The sequence below is a fragment of the Pithys albifrons genome, chromosome 21 (genome assembly GCF_047495875.1).
Source record: "Pithys albifrons albifrons isolate INPA30051 chromosome 21, PitAlb_v1, whole genome shotgun sequence".
Classification (NCBI taxonomy): domain Eukaryota; kingdom Metazoa; phylum Chordata; class Aves; order Passeriformes; family Thamnophilidae; genus Pithys; species Pithys albifrons.
Window position 1 is genome coordinate 8,021,095 of NC_092478.1, and position 17,767 is coordinate 8,038,861.

Below are 17,767 nucleotides of genomic sequence, written 5' to 3' on the forward strand. Positions count from 1 at the left end.
CTGACACCAGTGTCACACACAGCACAGGACACTGACACCAGTGTCACACACAGCATGGGATGGGACAGGACACTGACACCAGTGTCACACACAGCACGGGACACCGACACCACTGTCACACACGGCACAACACAGGACACTGACACCAGTGTCACACACAGCACAGCACAGGACACCGACACCAGTGTCACACACAGCACAGCACAGGACACCGACACCAGTGTCACACACGGCACAGAACAGGACACCGACACCAGTGTCACACACGGCACAGCACAGGACACCGACACCAGTGTCACACACGGCACAGGACACTGACACCAGTGTCACACACAGCACAGAACAGGACACCGACACCAGTGTCACACACGGCACAGGACAGGACACCGACACCAGTGTCACACACGGCACAGGACACTGACACCAGTGTCACACACAGCACAGAACAGGACACCGACACCAGTGTCACACACGGCACAGGACACTGACACCAGTGTCACACACAGCACAGAACAGGACACCGACACCAGTGTCACACACAGCACAGAACAGGACACCGACACCAGTGTCACACACAGCACAGCACAGGACACTGACACCAGTGTCACGCACAGCACAGAACAGGACACCGACACCAGTGTCACACACAGCACAGAACAGGACACCGACACCAGTGTCACACACAGCACAGCACAGGACACTGACACCAGTGTCACGCACAGAACAGGACACCGACACCAGTGTCACACACGGCACAGGACACTGACACCAGTGTCACACACGGCACAGCACAGGACACCGACACCAGTGTCACGCACAGCACAGCTGGCAACGCCTGCACCGAGAGCTGCTGCACAGCTGGAGGGGCAAAGGAGTGCTGTGTCCATGGGCCCACTCACCCAGCTCACACACAGGTGAGGGCCCTTCGGCTTGATAACATTTAGATTTTTTTATTGCAGCACAACAGTAGGTAATTTACTAATGAGGACAATAAAACCACATTTATTTGCAAGATGCAACAAAGAAGTGTTCCAAGCAGACTGAAGGGGCAGGCAAATACAAACCACAAAACTCAGCAGCCCATTGGAATCTATTGACTATTCAAGATGTCATTAACACAGCACAATTAAAAGAGAGAGAAAAAAGCCTCTTTACCTTGTTTGACAGAAGGACTAAACAGAGACATTGCATCCTCTCCTTCATGGGATAAAACTGTAACACTGGATGTACCATCCTCAGCCTATTAAAAAAGGAGACAAAAGTTTGCTTAAATTAATTGGAGGCGTGGGAGGGATTTCATGTCCCTGGGGGATTCTGTACCCGTGGAAGTCTCTGGTTCCTGCTCCCCTGTGAGCTCAGCCAGGGGCACTGTGGGGGTCTGGCACTGGCACTTGCTCAGGGAGAGCAAAGCTCAGGGTACAGACAGCACAGGGTTTGTGCTGGGATAAATCTAAAAAGCAACTTGTGGGTTCTTGCCACATCTCCTTGCAAAACCATTGATACCAAATGCTGCACATTAACTGTACAGGTACTGAGTGGCACTCCTGCCAGGAGGGCATCCACAGACAGGCCTAAGGAGCAAACTGTTTCATACACAAGCTCCCAAATGCAGACAGATTTTCTCCCTTCCTGTAGGCTGCACTTTTGCTCTCAGTACAAGTCTTGTGTAGCTGTGCTAAAGTGCCAAAAAAAATTTTAAAAACTGCAATTCACTGTCCAGGCAACAAGTCAGGGCTCACCTCACCTACCCCCAGACCTTTCCACTCAGGAGCAAAGCACTGGGCTTGTTCTTCCTCTCTCCCCAAGCACCTGCCATCCCCTATTTCCACAGCAAAGCCACTGAGGCAGAGTGATCTGTGTTATGATCTAGCAGTGCCCTCCCAGTGCAGCCCACAGACCTCTGCAGTGGCACCACCAGCGTGTCACACACGGCAGGTGCACCTGCAGACAGGTGCCTGATCCCACTGACCACTTCTGCCAGAATAGAGCATTTTTACATTTACTTTCAAACAAATAGACATGGATTCCAGTTGTGCCTGGTGCCTAAAACAATCTGGTTCAATCTCATCACCGATTGTGCCCTCGCTCTTTCACTCACCTTGTGTTTCTTCCCGGCCTCCCTCTCCATGTTCTGCCTCTCCTTTTTACTGTCAGGAAACAGGAATTCCACATCCCCATCCACAAAGGCATAAGGATCGATTTCAGGTTCCTGGTCAGCCTCTGTTGCTACAGCTGCCAGGTATTGGTTTTTACTCTGATACTGTTGCACCAATTCATCTGAAACCTTCAGAGGTTTCCTACATTGCACCATTAATCTGAACAGAAGAAGAGGAAAAATCACCAAATAATTATTTAACATCTCTTACATGGAGTTATTTCTGCTATCACACAGCCTTCACAAGAACAACCTCATCTTCCCTTCCCACCTCCCTCCTTCCCACCTCAGCCTCGCAGAACTTTTTGGGATAAAGATGAAGTCATTAGTCCTTTAAAATCACCTCCTTGCACACGTCAGACACAGCACTGTGATTCATCCTGCCCAGCTCTCTTCCAGCACTGTCAGTTCACATAAAGATTAGGAATTTATCCCAGGTCAGACCTGTCATTTATTATAAAGTACAAGTGTATTAAACTACCCACATCCACTAAAAGAAACTCAGCAGGTTGGAGAATTACTCACTGCCATTCCCAAAGAGAGCCCCAGCAATAACCACAACTAAAGCACACCAGTGGCTCTGTGTTTAGTGACATTTATACCACTCAGATCAATACAAAGGAAGCTTCCAGCACACCAAGACCTAATGTACTAATGAGAATAATAAACCCCACGTTTGCCTTTATCAGCATTTTTCTTTTCTTAACATTCTAAGCCAAAACTTGAGTTGGTAAATACACAGAAATTAATTTTTTTTCTATCAGGACTGTTAGTTTCACAAATGTAACTTTGCACCAGGAAAGAGAGATACTGATTATGAGCTGTGTTTTTCCTGGACATCTCTGTCAACTGCACAGTGTGAGAAAGAACACGAGAACAGTTTTACTTTTTCACAGGCCCTTCCTAGAAATCAAAAAGCACCTCAGAGCCAACACCAGTGGCAAATCCATCCAAGCTGGTCATCCATACTCAATAAAACCTTTTTTTTCCTAAACCCTGCGAAAGGTGCCATCAGAAAAGGCACAACCAAGATGGAAACTACTTTCTAAGAACAAGGAATTAAGTGCCTTTGCTGTATTTTTTCCAGGTAAGTAGCACTTTCTGGTATTTTTGACCAGCACAAAGGAAGAGAAGTGAACAAACATTCTGGGGGGAAAACTACTGTTTGCTACGTTGTTAAAACAAACTGGGAGCCACACAAGGGAAGACCATGTCTTGAACAGAAGAAAGGGAAATACCTGCTTGGTTGATGTGAATTCAGGGCAAAAAAAACAGCACTGAAAATCCTATAAATGCACATCTTGGAAGAGCTGAGACATGCACTAACTAACCTAAACTCTCCACAGTGGGCACAGGATGTGTCTAAGGGGCTGTGCACAAGCAGAGAAGCACAGACACAGCTCCAGCACAGCCCTGTGTGTCACAGCTCCAGCACAGCCCTGTGTATCACAGCTCCAGCACAGTCCTGTGTGTCACAGCCCTAGCACAGTCCTGTGTGTCACAGCCCTGTGTGTCACAGCTCCAGCACAGTCCTGTGTGTCACAGCTCCAGCACAGCTCTGCGTGTCACAGCTCCAGCACAGCTCTGCGTGTCACAGCTCCAGCACAGCCCTGTGTGTCACAGCTCCAGCTCTGTGTGTCACAGCAACAGCACAGCTCTGCGTGTCACAGCTCCAGCACAGCCCTGTGTGTCACAGCTCCAGCACGGCCCTGTGTGTCACAGCTCCAGCACGGCCCTGTGTGTCACAGCTCCAGCACAGTCCTGTGTGTCACAGCCCTGTGTGTCACAGCTCCAGCACAGTCCTGTGTGTCACAGCTCCAGCACAGCTCTGCGTGTCACAGCTCCAGCTCTGTGTGTCACAGCTCCAGCACAGCTCTGCGTGTCACAGCTCCAGCTCTGTGTGTCACAGCTCCAGCACAGCTCTGTGTGTCACAGCTCCAGCACAGTCCTGTGTGTCACAGCCCTGTGTGTCACAGCTCCAGCACAGTCCTGTGTGTCACAGCTCCAGCACAGCTCTGTGTGTCACAGCTCCAGCACAGCTCTGTGTGTCACATCTCTGTGTGTCACAGCTCCAGCTCTGTGTGTCACAGCTCCAGCACAGTCCTGTGTGTCACAGCTCCAGCACAGCTCTGTGTGTCACAGCTCCAGCACAGCTCTGTGTGTCACATCTCTGTGTGTCACAGCTCCAGCTCTGTGTGTCACAGCTCCAGCATAGCTCTGTGGGTCACAGCTCCAGCACAGCTCTGTGGGTCACAGCTCCAGCACAGCTCTGTGTGTCACAGCTCCAGCACAGCTCTGTGTGTCACATCTCTGTGTGTCACAGCTGTCCTGCACATCTCTGTGTGTCACAGCTCCAGCACAGCCACCCCTCGAGCTGCCACCACTGCCCCAGTCGGCACAACCAGCCCTAGTCTGTGCCTCGGGAGGAGCTGCTTCAGCTTCCCTACCACAAATCAAACACACCACCTCCTAAAAAGAACACAAAGGCCCTCAATAATTGATACAGGAAGAGTCTCCTTTGGTCTAACAGGGATAAAAACACGTGGACCAAAAATAATCCACAGCAAATGGGTTGGTAGAGGAGCTTGGGGGAAATCCCGGATGCACTTTTTGATTCCTCAATCGCAGCCCAGAGCCCAAGTTCGTCACCTCTGCATCCAAGTCCCAGCCCTGGGAATCCAGAGTCCTGTCCACAGCCCTGGCAGCACCTGCAGCTTCCCACTGCCACCCCTGTGGCCTCCCAGGCAAGTGCTGGAGAAGGTGGGGGAGAGGGAGAGTTTTACTCTGGGCAACAGCAAAGGACACACAACCCAAAGGTTTTGAGTCAGGCTTTTTGGTCTTATAGTTTGGGGTGTTTGGGTGCTGGTTTGAGGGGCTTTCTTCTTGCTTTACCAGTTAAAGAAAACACAAGTTCATCCATTCTGCAGTAAAATAGAGCTCAAACATAAGTTTTAACACTAAAACCACTGGTGTTACTCTCTTCCTCCATTGCCCCTGAATTCCATAATTTATTAAATCTTAGTATCAAAAAAAGGTGACCAATTCCTTTACCCTGATTCAAACAGCAGCAGAGCAGAACCTTTTACAAGCTGGTGCTCAATAACACTTAATTTTCCAAAATAAATGCTATTTATTCAACAAAGCCCTATTTCTAAATAAAGACTACACATACTTGATTTCAATACAATGTTATTTTACGTAAAGATAAAATAAATAAATGTTCTCATGTCCTAATGAACAAGGGTTTCCCACACAACCTGAGGTCCCAGAGCAGTTCACAACAGACACACCAGACATTTGTTTTCTTTGAATAACCTCAAACCCTCAAGCCTTTTGCACAACACAGAGAATGTACCACGGGCAAGAATGTCAGTTTATGCCACTTATTCCAAACAGGAGTTTCCAATATCAGAAAGTGATTCCTGCCTATTTTAAAGTGAACATCTTCCAGGGAAGCAGAGGAGCTTCCTCAGGGTTCATTTAAACACCAGCTCTTCTGAGTGAAGCAAAGAGCAGAACTGAGGGAGAAGCAACTTCACCATCACCAGGATAGTCTGCAGCTGAGACCACCCATGTTTTTTTAAATAATGAAGGAAGCAAGTACTAAAATGAAAAGTTATTTCTTTTTTAGGGGTTGGGAAGAAGGGACTAAGTCCCAAACAGGTATAATTTTGCTACAGATTAATTTTACAATATAAAAATAAATGTCATTGCTATCTGCTAAATCAGAGTTGAAATCAGAAAAGGCTGGCAAGTCTTGCTACAGATTTTCCTGTGTTTTGAGCTCACATTTCACAAACACACCTTGTACTCAGAGCTGCTCCCACATTAAGCACCAATTAAGTGCCCCCCACCCTGACAAACCCCCTCCCCACTGCAGTATCAAGCACTACTTACTCTGTAACTGATGTTACGTTTTCCTGTCCAGCAGGCAGCACTGGATCATCTCTCAGCTTATCACTGGGAAGCTGAGGCGGCAAGAACTCCACATCCTTTTTCTTTGGAACTTTGTAATACTTCCAAGTAGCATCGGCCTCGTCCTCCTCCAAGTTCACGGCAGTGCCAACGTACATGGTGGGCTCGATGACCTCGGGGAAGGGCGCGGGGAAGGGCTGTGCCAGGCCATCCAGCCTGTCCTCCATGGCCTTGGCGGGCACCAGCGGGTCCGGGGTTGGCATCTGGTAGAAGTGTTGGCTCTGGGGCGTGGAGGGCGCCTTGGGCACGGCCTCGTCGCCGTCGCAGGGGTGGGGGCTGAGCGGCGGCGGCTGCGGCGACCCGGCCATGTCCGTGCCGTGCAGCGCCGGCGCCTTGGCCACGTCGGCCGCGCGGATGGCCGCGAACCGCACCGGCCCGTCCGGCGCCGCCATCACCAGCCTCTGCCCGGCCGAGTCGGCCTCCATGGCCACGTCATCGCTGAGGGACACGCGGTGGTGGAAGGGGGTCAGGGGGCGTTTCTGGGGCTTGTCCCCCTTGTCCTGCTTCTCGTTGGCCTTGTGCTTGGGGGCGGCCGGCGCCTGCGGGCCCGCGGGGGGGGCCTGTCCCTGCTGACCGGAACTCCTGGGCTTGAGATTCTTGTGCCTACAGAATTCAGATGGGAAAAGACTTCACATTAATCTTCCCAATATGTCTGTGGTGTTCCTCCTCACTAGATAAGAACCTGCTCCTAAGCCATTAAACAGCCCATTACAGAGCACTGAAACCGATGCTGCTCTAAGTGAGGCTGCCTAGTCCTGACCATCACCTGAGAGACTGGAGTAGCACTGCAAGACTTCAGAATACCATTTCAAACCCCATCAAATCTGTCCTGTGAGCCAAACACACACATAATCCTCAAAATGAAGACAGCATTTTATAACTGCTTTAACAGAAATAGATTGTCACATGAACACGCCGTCGCTTTTAACTCCTGCCAAGACTGATGAATCAGTAGCACAACACATGAATTAGTGAATGGCCCCTGAATTCAGGCACCAGTACCAACCAATAGTGCTGCCCAAGCATCAGTGGGTTAAGGAGTTGAGAATTAACATCAAGAACCAAGAAGCTCAGCCCTACAAAAGCTGTTTCAAAGCTTTTGTAGTTGTTTACAAATTTAGCAAGTGTGGGAAAAAGAAAAACTGTCTAAACTGCATTCCTGCAGTTGGATTTGCACAGTGTGAATGCACTTGAGCTTACATCTCATCTGGAAGTTGAAGATGCCAACTTTCCAGACAGGATGAGGCACATGCAGCACTGAGGTCTGGAATGAGATGTTTATGACTGAGCTATTGGGCTGCACACCCATCCTCAGTGCCTGGATATTCTGTGCCACTCTTCCATTAGCAAAGTTAAGAAGCACTCGTATTGAAAAAACAGGATTAGGCAGGGATAGAAGGTAAGAGGTATCAAAATCTATTTTTACCTTAAACTCTCGTACACATCCACATGTTTTTCACCACTTAGAATTCAAAACACAGGGAACAATGAGGAGGTTTAAGTCTCTCCAGTTTCTTTTAGGCAATTGCATATTTCTTATACACACCTCAACTAGTTAATTGATTGTTTTCTCCTAACTAGTGCTATCAGAGCTAAATTCTCCTTTAACAGAGTATTTAATCCTCCCCACATCCCAGCCCTTCCCAGGACACAAGAATTTCCACAGAACTTGCACCAACCATTTCAATAGAAGAGGAAAAAAATGCATTTCTTGCAAAATGCTCCATCTCCAGACGTGAATTCTTTTTTAAGATACTAATGTTCATTGCAAGGCAATCAGTGTAACATTAAGTCAGAGAGAGCATTTAAACCTTTTGCAACACTTCGGTCACCTAAAGATTAGTATTGTGCCCTAAGTACAGACATGGAGACTTCACTGAAATGAATGTTCCCATTTATTGAAGCACCTGCATTAACAGGCTGTGGCATTGCAGCATTAGCAGGCTCAAAAAAAAAGCCATAACAAAAACAAAGTCAAATTCTGGATTTCCCCTGGGTTTTGACCCCTTTTTCCCCCAGCTAATATAGAACCCACATAGTGGCATCCCCTCAGACCAGCAGATTTCTGCACAGCCACCCATGGAACAGCCAGGCCAAACTTAGGGCTTGGCTCTCCTCTCACATTCATCAGACACAACCCCCTTGCTCCTGACAAACAGCTTTCTGACTTCAAGGCTAATGCCACAGCCCTCTAGTAAAGGTGCTTAAATCCAAATAAAGAGGCATTCCCCTTCCCTTGCAGCCTGAGAGGGTTGCCCATGAGATAGTTACTGCCCATCCACATATGGAATCCCAGCCCAGGACTCAGGAACTGTCCCTGCACTGGCAGCTCAGATGAGTCACTCCAATCAAACCTCTGCATTAACTCACTGGGCAGAGCTTCAAGACCTACAATGACATTTAGGAGAGGAGATACAAATTCTGTTACAGCTTTTCTACAAGCAGCTACTGCTTAATTACTCCTGAAGGAGTGATCAGGAGCCCTCTCCTGAGCACTTCAATCTCCTGGAACATCTCTGGGCTGCAGCTCTGCCAAGTCCTGTACCTTGAACAATTGCAATTTGTCCTCTGTGTGGCTTCAACAAAATCCCAGGATGCCACCTTGTCAGCTGTCTCCTCCTCACACAAGCCATTTGATGTAGCAGAATACTTCCTCCTAGGATTCAATACCAGGAGAGTTATTTGGGATCAACATATGTTCCTTTCTTATCTTCTGGCAAAGCTCAAGAGCAGTTTTGTGACACAGGATTCAGCAAAGAAATTATGAATAGCCTTTTACTGACATATTTAACTGAGAACTAAATAAATCACTCCTAAATAGCTAGGAAAAAAATAACTCCTTTAAAATGGTTTATTATAAGAGTAAAGCACCTTCTACAGCCTCTTTAACAGAGCTGCTTTGTGCCAGGAACACACAGGACACTGGTGGGTTTGGTTTCAGGGGGTGAGTACGTACTTGTTCTGAGCTCTGTTCATGTTGCACTCCTGCCACACTCTGTCCACCACCTGGTTGGCCAACTTCCTGGGGATTTTGCCCCCGTGGTGGCTGGTACTGTCAGAGATAAATCCATCCGAAACCGAGGAAAACTTCACCCATTTCTGGGCAGACTGAGCATCAACTGAAAAGCAGCACCAGAGGAACAGCTTTAGGCAATGAGGCAAAGCACTCACTGCCACTGCTGCTGCAGTTCAGTCACCACAGGAACAATGGCAGGGAGAAGTGTCTTCTTGACTCAAGGTTAAGAAAAAAAAAACACAGAAAATTGAGGAGTAGCAGCAGATTATTATAGGACAGTTCCCTCATAATTAAAAAAAGGCACCATATATGTTTATAACTGTGCTGGCTACCCTTTATTTTTGAATAAACTACTGACCTGAAAAAGCAAATAACATGAGCAAAGCTAACACTATTATTTAAAAAAGGGTCAGACTTAGGTAACAGAAGATCTTTGGGGAGAAAAGAAACAAAACCTCTTGTGCACAAAAAAACTTATGTAAGTCACCTGAAACTATCCATGAGTGTTGCCTGCCCTGAGCCAAGGCAGTTTCCCATAAGCAGACCCAGGGCTCACACCCAGGGCAGAGGGCACACAGCCTTACTGGAAACTGAGCCACTTGGGCTGGGACAGGACATCACCCTGCTCACTAAAGTGACTGCCCAAGGTTCACAAAACTATGGCAGAACAAACACAGAGGGGGAATCCCAAACTGCCCCCCAGAAACCTGAAGGACTGACTGGCTACCAGCCACAGCAGCTCCAATCTCAGCACCTCACACAAGGGCTCCAGTTCATTTTGCCCACAGCTGGACAACACCAACTGGGTTTGCTACAACAAACTAAGAGCTAAACAAAGGTGGCTTTCCATAACAAGTCAGTTGCACAGAGAACATCTATTTAGAACAAGAGGGCTTAAGCTCTGCCAGGGGAGGTTTAGGTTGGATATCAGAAATTCTTCTATCTGAGCCCCTGCAATCCTGCTGGGCCCAAGGAAGAGCCCTGGGAGGGGTTCCCCGCACACAGAGGGGGCTGTGCCGTACCTGTCTGCACCTCCTCTGGCGACGTGGGCGGGGTGAGCGTCACGGAGGACATGGCAGGGTCTCTGGTGGCAGCAGGCACTTGGTGGACACCCAGGCCGGTGGCAGAGCCGTGCGGGGCCCCCACAGCGCTGGGCACGGGCACGTCTGTCTGGGGCACCAGCACGAAGCACGCCGGGTACACCATCCTGACCCCGGCTGCAACGGCACAGAGACAGCTCCTCCTCAGCACCTGGCACCCCACGGCACCAGGGGCAGCTCCCCACGGCACCAGGGGCAGCTCCTCAGCACCTGGCACCCCACGGCACCAGGGGCAGCACCCCATGGTACCAGGGGCAGCTCCTCAGCACCTGGCACCCCACAGCCCCACAGGCAGCTCCCCACAGGCAGCTCCTCAGCAGGCACTGCCAGCCTGGCCACCCTGTGCTCCCACTGAAGGGTCTGGCAGGACAGACACCTGCTGGCACCCTCACCGCTACCCTGGGGTTTGTGCCATACAGGAGAGGTGGGTGAAGGAAGGAATGAACGCAGAGGGCTTTGTTACACAGGCAGAGCCAGCCCTGCCCTGTCCCTGCTGCACCTGCTTCTGCCATTCTGTGTTTTACAGACTGAAAACACACTTTTTATTCCCATGGAACACTGACAACAGCCCCAGCAGCACGAGGGGCTGCAGCACCTTCCAGAGAAGGGACTGCATCAGTGGGCAAACCAAAGGTCAGCAGGACAGGGCAGGGAAAAAACTGCTGCATCCAGGGACTGGGATTTTAGGAACAGCAGCACAGAAAGGCAGTGCCTGAGTACAGCAGGTTCTCCAGGACTGTGGGTTTAAGACAGCCCTGAGAGGCACATCTGTTCTGTTCCAATTTGCACCAACTCTGGAACAGGACAACTTGCTTTTGATGCAGCTCAGAGGTCAGCAGTGATAGTCCAGGGGGGTTTTATTCTCTTAATTGTTTAATTTTTAAAAAAACCTTGCCTCTCTGAGCACATAAGAAAAAGACCTGCTGCTAACAGGTCTGCAAATTTCACTTGAAAAGCAACTCAGATAGTCCTGAGCATCAATCAGAAAAACAAACCCCAACAGCTACTGTAGAGAGTCCCAAAAGAATAAAGTGGGGTCCCTTTTGCATTCAGAATTTTGCAGACCTAATCAGCCCATTTATTTGTAACTAAAAGGTAATCAGAGTACTCACCAACAAGGACTTCAACAGCAGCTAAAGAATCGTCCTCCCAGTCCATTTCTTCTTGCTTTTCCTCAGATCCCTCCTTCAGGTTGGATGTGACAGGATAGAACTGTTTCCATTCCCCAATAAGCTTTTTTGTGGATGAGTCAGAAAGCTTGAAGGACTGCCCTGTGAGTGTGCCATTCAACCCAAAGGGGCTCAGGATTACTGAAAGGGAAACCAAAATACACTGGAGATTATAAATAAAAGTACACTGGGGATTGTATCCACCCAAAATTCCCTCTGCCCCACTGAAACAGCAGCACTGGTATTTCAGCCACACCACAACAACAACTTACCACTGGTAAGTCAAAATGCAGCCTAATCATGTTTTACTTTTAGCAGTAGATACAAATTGTTAAATTCATATGTACTGTAAGAATTGAGGGACCACAACAAGAATTACAAACTAATCTACTCAAACAAGCCACAGGCAAGTTCTCATCTTGGCTTGCAGGGAGAGTCTCAGATGCAGGTGGGATACAGAAACACTTCCAAATTCTGACAGAGTTAAGGTGTTTCCTCATCCTTTCAACAGAGGAAACACAGGGAATCATCTGGTTCATGTTTAGTCTTGTCCACATCAGGGAAGCAGAGCTGCTGGTAAGTTGCATTCAAACAAAAGAAGAACGTTGGGCCACTGAGCATTAGTAAGGAGGGCAGTGAGAGCCCATGCAGGGCACTGACCCCCAGAGCAGCACGAGGGGCTGAGCCAGGGCAGGGTCAGAGCCCACTGAGCAGCCTCAGGCCCAGCACCCCTGTGTGTGCCAGGGCACAGCCTGTGCCTGCTGGTGGGACCGCAGGGATTGCAGGCAGGGGAGAGCCTTTTTTTTCTGAAAAAGGGCTGATGAAAATATACGGGGGCCATAAAGCATGTTGAGAAAGCAAAATATTTAAGCCATCAATAGGGCAGTCCTTGGAAACTGAGTTTATTGTGTGGTTAAGACAAAGTCTTTGATTATACACCAAAAGAGGAACATGCAAAGGACCCACCTGCAGGAGAGCTGGGACACATCACCCTCTCTGTGCAGGACAGGGGACAGCAGGTGAATCTCTGTCCCCACAAGTCCCCCCTGTGAGCAGCCCCAAGGCCCAGCTGGGTGTGCCAGGGAGCCCAGGCCTCAGCACTCACCTTGGAAGGGGCTGTTGGACTGCTGGGCCAGCGTGAGGTGCTCCTCGCTGAGCAGGTAGACGGGCTGGTGCTGGCTGATCTCCACACTCGTGCACACGTTGCTGTCCCCGTGCAGGAAGAAGGTGAAGGAGCAGGACAAGTGCTCGCTGGGGGAGGGAAATGAGAGGGTGAACAGGGTGGAAGGGAAAGAAAACCAAATCTTAAGTATAGAACTTCAAATTACTTGATGTCTTTTCTTTGTATTTATTTGAAATCTCTAAAAGTATTTCTGAACATTGGTTACTTTTAATGAGATTGTGTCTGGGTCCTCCTGTCACAGATCCACTAAGCAGAATTTAATATTAGCCAACAAGTCATTTATTTGAAAGCAAAAAGAATGGCAACAGCTTGGGGAAGTGCTTTTGTTCTGTTATTCAAACTGAGCCTTATCCTCATGTTCCTGAAGCCAATAAAGTCACTAAAAATTAAATCCCAATACCTGCACACAGAAGGGAAGATACAATCTATTAAAAAAAAAAGCTCTAGACACTGTTAGTTAAAGTCATTGAAGCAAGTGTTAATGTTTAATACCAGATGCTTCACTGGCAGTGTCTCTTATGATCCAGAGTTTTAGCAAAAAAACAACTTGTACAGCAAAACCCACCCCAGCAATAAATGTTACTCCTTCACACACCTCTCATCAAACGCTGTTTCCCCAGTGCTGGACTCAGCTACCAGTGAGCACCTACACGAGACCCTCTCCCAGGGCCAGGCTTTGGAGAATTCCCAGTTTCTGCAGCCCTGCTTGCTGCTGTTGTGTTCCAAAAACACAAGGACAACTGGCACATTTTACACTTCCCCATCAATTCAGTGGTTTATGTGACAAACATTTTACCAATTTTAATTCAAGGGCAGGAAGAAAGGAAGGCAAAAGCCAGCAGATGCCACAGGAGGGGTGTGTCTGCATACCCAGCTCCAGCTGAAAAGCTGTTTTTTCCCTTTTTAAAGAAGCTGTATAGGCACACCATTCCTCAGTTGTATTGGCTACAAGTTCCCCCAAGCCTGTGCCAGACTAACATACTCCCCCAGGAAAAGAGCAGATGTTTAAGAGCAGAAGATGCTGCTCACGTTGGACACTAAATCAGGTCCAACATCACAGACAGAGAGGAACCAAAGTCAAGGAGAACCTGGGAAGTACTTCTTAAACTATGGGACAGAAAATAAATCTTCCTGTGTGAGGAGGGAGCAGCAAACACTGCTCAGTCTCAGGGGAAAAAGGGATCAAGTCAAGGGAAGCACCATATGAAGCCAGTCAGAAGAGCAGATCCACGTGGGGGTTTGAGTGGTCCTGTGGAAAAGACACTCCAGGAACTCCTGTCTCCTCAAAAGCTGTATGAATGCAGCACCACAGGAACACAAGGGCAGCCCCGAGCCCATGCCCAGGGTGGGGTGCAGCCCCTCTGGCCTCGAGTGGCACAGAAAGCCAGCTCTGCCTCCCAGGGAACACCCACAGCTTTGGGGCAGCCCCACTGAAACACAACCCCCACTGCTGCACCTGCTGGGGGAGTTGGGGGCCATTCCCAGGAGGGTTCCTCCCCAGGGGCAGATGCTGGGATGGGAAAGAGTAACAGGAAAAATGTTTGTGGCAGTGGCACAGTCAGACAGATCCATGAACAGGGATATGGGGTCACCGAGTGTCACCCCAAGGAGCAGCACAGACACCACAACGAGCAGGAAGGTGGGCACAGTGACAAATACAGGGCTCTGCCAACCAGCAGGTGTGAAACTGAGGGTCAAACCAGCTCAAGGATGAGACAACCCACAAACTGTTCCCAGAGGAACAGGAGGAACAGCACAGTTTCATTCCAGCACCTTAAAGCAGGATGTGAGTGACCTCACTGAGGAGCTGCTCCAAGGGAGAAGGTTCTCCAGGATTGCTCCTCTGCTGGTTTGGGGAACCAAAGAGGGAGGATCCAGAGGAGTGAATTGTCACTATTCACAGACACCACTGAGCACAACTGCTTCAGTCCTGTGGCTCTGGGCAGGGCTCCCTGCAGGGCACAGGAATCCCAGGAAAGTTGTTTCCAAAAGGCCACGGTGGGGATGGAGCTGAGCATCTTGTTGATGATTTTAAGTTCAAGTGAAGTCACGTGGCCAGGACACACCACTGAACTCCTGTATGGAAATCTGATTAAACTTTAATCCTTATGCAAATAGTGGAAGATTGATTTTCCAACTGAATTTTATTTTTAAAACCATATTGGATGGTTTAAGGTGAAAGAGTTGATGGTGTCTCAGTTCTGAGTGACAGACAATTCAGAGGCTCGGGATAAGTGAGACAGAATTTAAAGATAAAAGCACATATTCTTTAAATACACTTTAAATGCAATTAAGCTACATCTCTTGTAAACACCCCATTGTTCCCCAGATAAAGGGCAGCATAATCTGATGGAATTCAGATACACCAAGACAAAGAGAAGCTTCAGCATGATAACAGAAGCATCTCAATCCATCACACTGCAAAACCAGTCCTGAGGAGCAGCAAGGAAAATTCAAGGTCACCACGCAAAAGCCAAACCCAAAAACACAAACAAAAAAAAAAAACAACCCACCAAATTAAAACCCTTTTCCTCCCCAACTCGGCAGGGAAGTTTCCAGCAAAATAAGAGAGCACCCAGTGCTGTCCCTGGCATTCCCCAGCCCTGGAATGAGACACAAACACTCTGCTCCCGTGGCACGGAGAGACATCCACTGGGCTACAATTCAGCTGGAAAAGCCAAATGTTATCAATTTTTCACTAATTCTGGTTCTAAATTGAAGCGCTGGGCAGCAGAAGGACTCACAGCACCAGGGCGGGGTTTCTCTCGGTGCTCTCAGGGGTGCAGCAAAGTCACTTACACACACCGGGGTGAGGCTGTTCCGTGGGAGGAGCACACGGAGAACACGGGGCTGTCCCCACAGCCAGCCCAGGGGACACAGCCCGGGAGGGGACACACACAGCCCAGGGGGGGTGACACGCAGCCCGGGGAGGGGGGGACACGCAGCCCGGGGAGGGGGGGAGGGGACACAGAGCCGGGGGGGGGGGGGGGGGGAGGGGGCACACAGCCCGGGGAGGGGACACACAGCCCGGGGAGGGGACACACAGCCCGCGGGGACACACGGGGCACCCTGAGCACTGGACTCGGCCTTAAACTAAAGCTCAGCAGGGAAGGCAAAGCTGACACCTCATGTACTCAAACACAGCACCAAGTCTCTTCCCAGGCAGTCACGCTCAGGAACTGGAGGTTCTTCCCAAGAACATCCTTCCTGTGAGGTCCCAGAGCTCCAGGAATCACCAGCGAGTGTGAAATAATCACAATTAACATCAGCGTTTCTATCGGGTTACAGAATTTGAGGAAATATCAGTGCGTGGGAAATAATGGCAAGAAACAATGCCATTTAAATAAAAGAAATTCTCAATGAACAACGAAGGTGTTTGCAGGGGATGGAGGGAAGGAGGGGGGAATATGAAGAACCAGAGCTCTGCAAGGTGCTGGGTGTCCTACATATACTCATGTATGGACCTGGCAAGAAACATGTGTGCTTTTAATATTTCTTTTAATTATTCCTCATGCACAATTGGGAGGAACAGTCCAAACCTTTCAATAATCTATTTTATAAATATATATATCTATCTCCAGCATTTCTCTAAGTGTTTCTCTAATCTTCTCAATAATTCAACTCACAGTCAAAAACCCTCATCAAGCAAAAAAAAATCTTCCTACTGGTCCCCTCGGGGTAAAAAGGCAAGTTCTGTGTGGGGCTGAGCCCAGGACAGGCTGGGGGGCTCCTGCTGCAAACCAGCCCCCCACTCCTCTGCAGGCTGTTCAGGTGGCTCAGAAAATCTCTGATAAATTGTGCAGAGATCTCAAACTGAAAGGCAAAAAACCACCTCCATATCAACAGAGACATTTTATTGTGCCTGAACAGTCAGAGGTGTCTTTAAGGTGCAGATACAGCCAAAGGAAAAAACCCATGGATATCCCTTCCCCTTTCTTGCACTTTTACATCCACCATCAAGTTTGTTGCACATATTTTAACAGAAAATACTGAAAATAAAATCCTAGTTTTCAAAAAAACTTTGTCTTGTCTGACCCTGAATATGTTGGTCCATTAACAATCCTAGTATTTCTAATTAATTTAATTTCATTGAAGTCCTAATCACAGAACTTAAATATCAATAATCCCACTTCTATCTGATCTCTGAACACAGATGTGATCAAGAATCATCAGAACAAATTGAATTTTCATCTGAACACACCAGAATTCAGTCAGAACAAGTTCCAACACTGAAAACAACTTTAAAAGCAAATAAAAAATAAGAAAGAGACACTCCTTGGGAATAATGTTATTTGAAGCAACATTCAGCCCTCATCTACACTCCATTAGAATACATTTCTATAAACCCATTTGATTCCCCCACGCTCCCACTCCACTCTAATCACACAAATAAAGATGTTTGAGGTTCAGAGACAAAGGATTATGATTTTTATGTGGAAAAAAAAACCCAAAACAGAACCTGCTGTGGAAAATTTCAATACAATTTCTACCTTTGCAAGAAAACCTGAAGGGTGGGAGGGGAAACCACACTGAAATTCACATGTGCGTGAGGTTTCCACATCTCTGAAATCTTCCTGATAAAAAGGTAATTAGATCTGGGTTTGTCTCCACATTAGTACCGATGGAGGGCTTTAGATCTTCAAAGTGCCTCCCAAACACTGGCTGCATTAGGGGCTCACTAATCCCCACTCAGCGGCTGAAAGCCCCAGACGGACACCAGGAGCACAAGGAAGGCTCCAAATAACAGACTCTACAGCACATTTAGCAGTAAATTAAAAAAAAAAAAAGTCAAGCATCCAAATGTTTCAACTGAGGGAGAAAATGTTTGTTTTATATAATTACTATCTCCTGTTTCCCTAGACTGTCTTTGTAAGCTACTGCTGAGCCAAAGCACTGCTGACCTTACCAAAATATTTACCAAATCCTTGTAAAGGACACACTTTGTGCTGCCTCTCCCTGCGCGAGGAGAGCGGGCACTGCGAGCAGAGTCTGCCCCAGCTCTGCCCTGGGACGGGCACAGCACACCTTGCCGGGAGCACAGACACACCGGCCACACTCCCAAGTCTAACGAATTAATTAATCAATTAATTCTAAGCATCGCTGTTTCAGTCTGTCACAAGTGACTGCCAGACACCGGGCAGCACCCAGAGCCCTTGGGGCATTCGCACC

At 48.4% G+C, this 17,767-nt stretch overlaps 1 protein-coding gene across 1 annotated transcript in view; it reads right to left on the minus strand.

The window, feature by feature from the left end:
* MED13 (mediator complex subunit 13) overlaps positions 1-17,767 on the minus strand; it is a 55,166-nt gene that overhangs the window by 16,979 nt on the left and 20,420 nt on the right. Inside the window, exons 4-11 of the mRNA XM_071575349.1 lie at positions 12,521-12,666; positions 11,359-11,556; positions 10,169-10,363; positions 9,087-9,249; positions 8,676-8,786; positions 6,053-6,733; positions 2,099-2,315; positions 1,156-1,240 (exon numbers count right to left, since the gene is read on the minus strand). Of these exons, the coding sequence (XP_071431450.1) occupies positions 1,156-1,240; positions 2,099-2,315; positions 6,053-6,733; positions 8,676-8,786; positions 9,087-9,249; positions 10,169-10,363; positions 11,359-11,556; positions 12,521-12,666 (1,796 nt within the window). The remainder of the gene's footprint in view (positions 1-1,155; positions 1,241-2,098; positions 2,316-6,052; positions 6,734-8,675; positions 8,787-9,086; positions 9,250-10,168; positions 10,364-11,358; positions 11,557-12,520; positions 12,667-17,767) is intronic.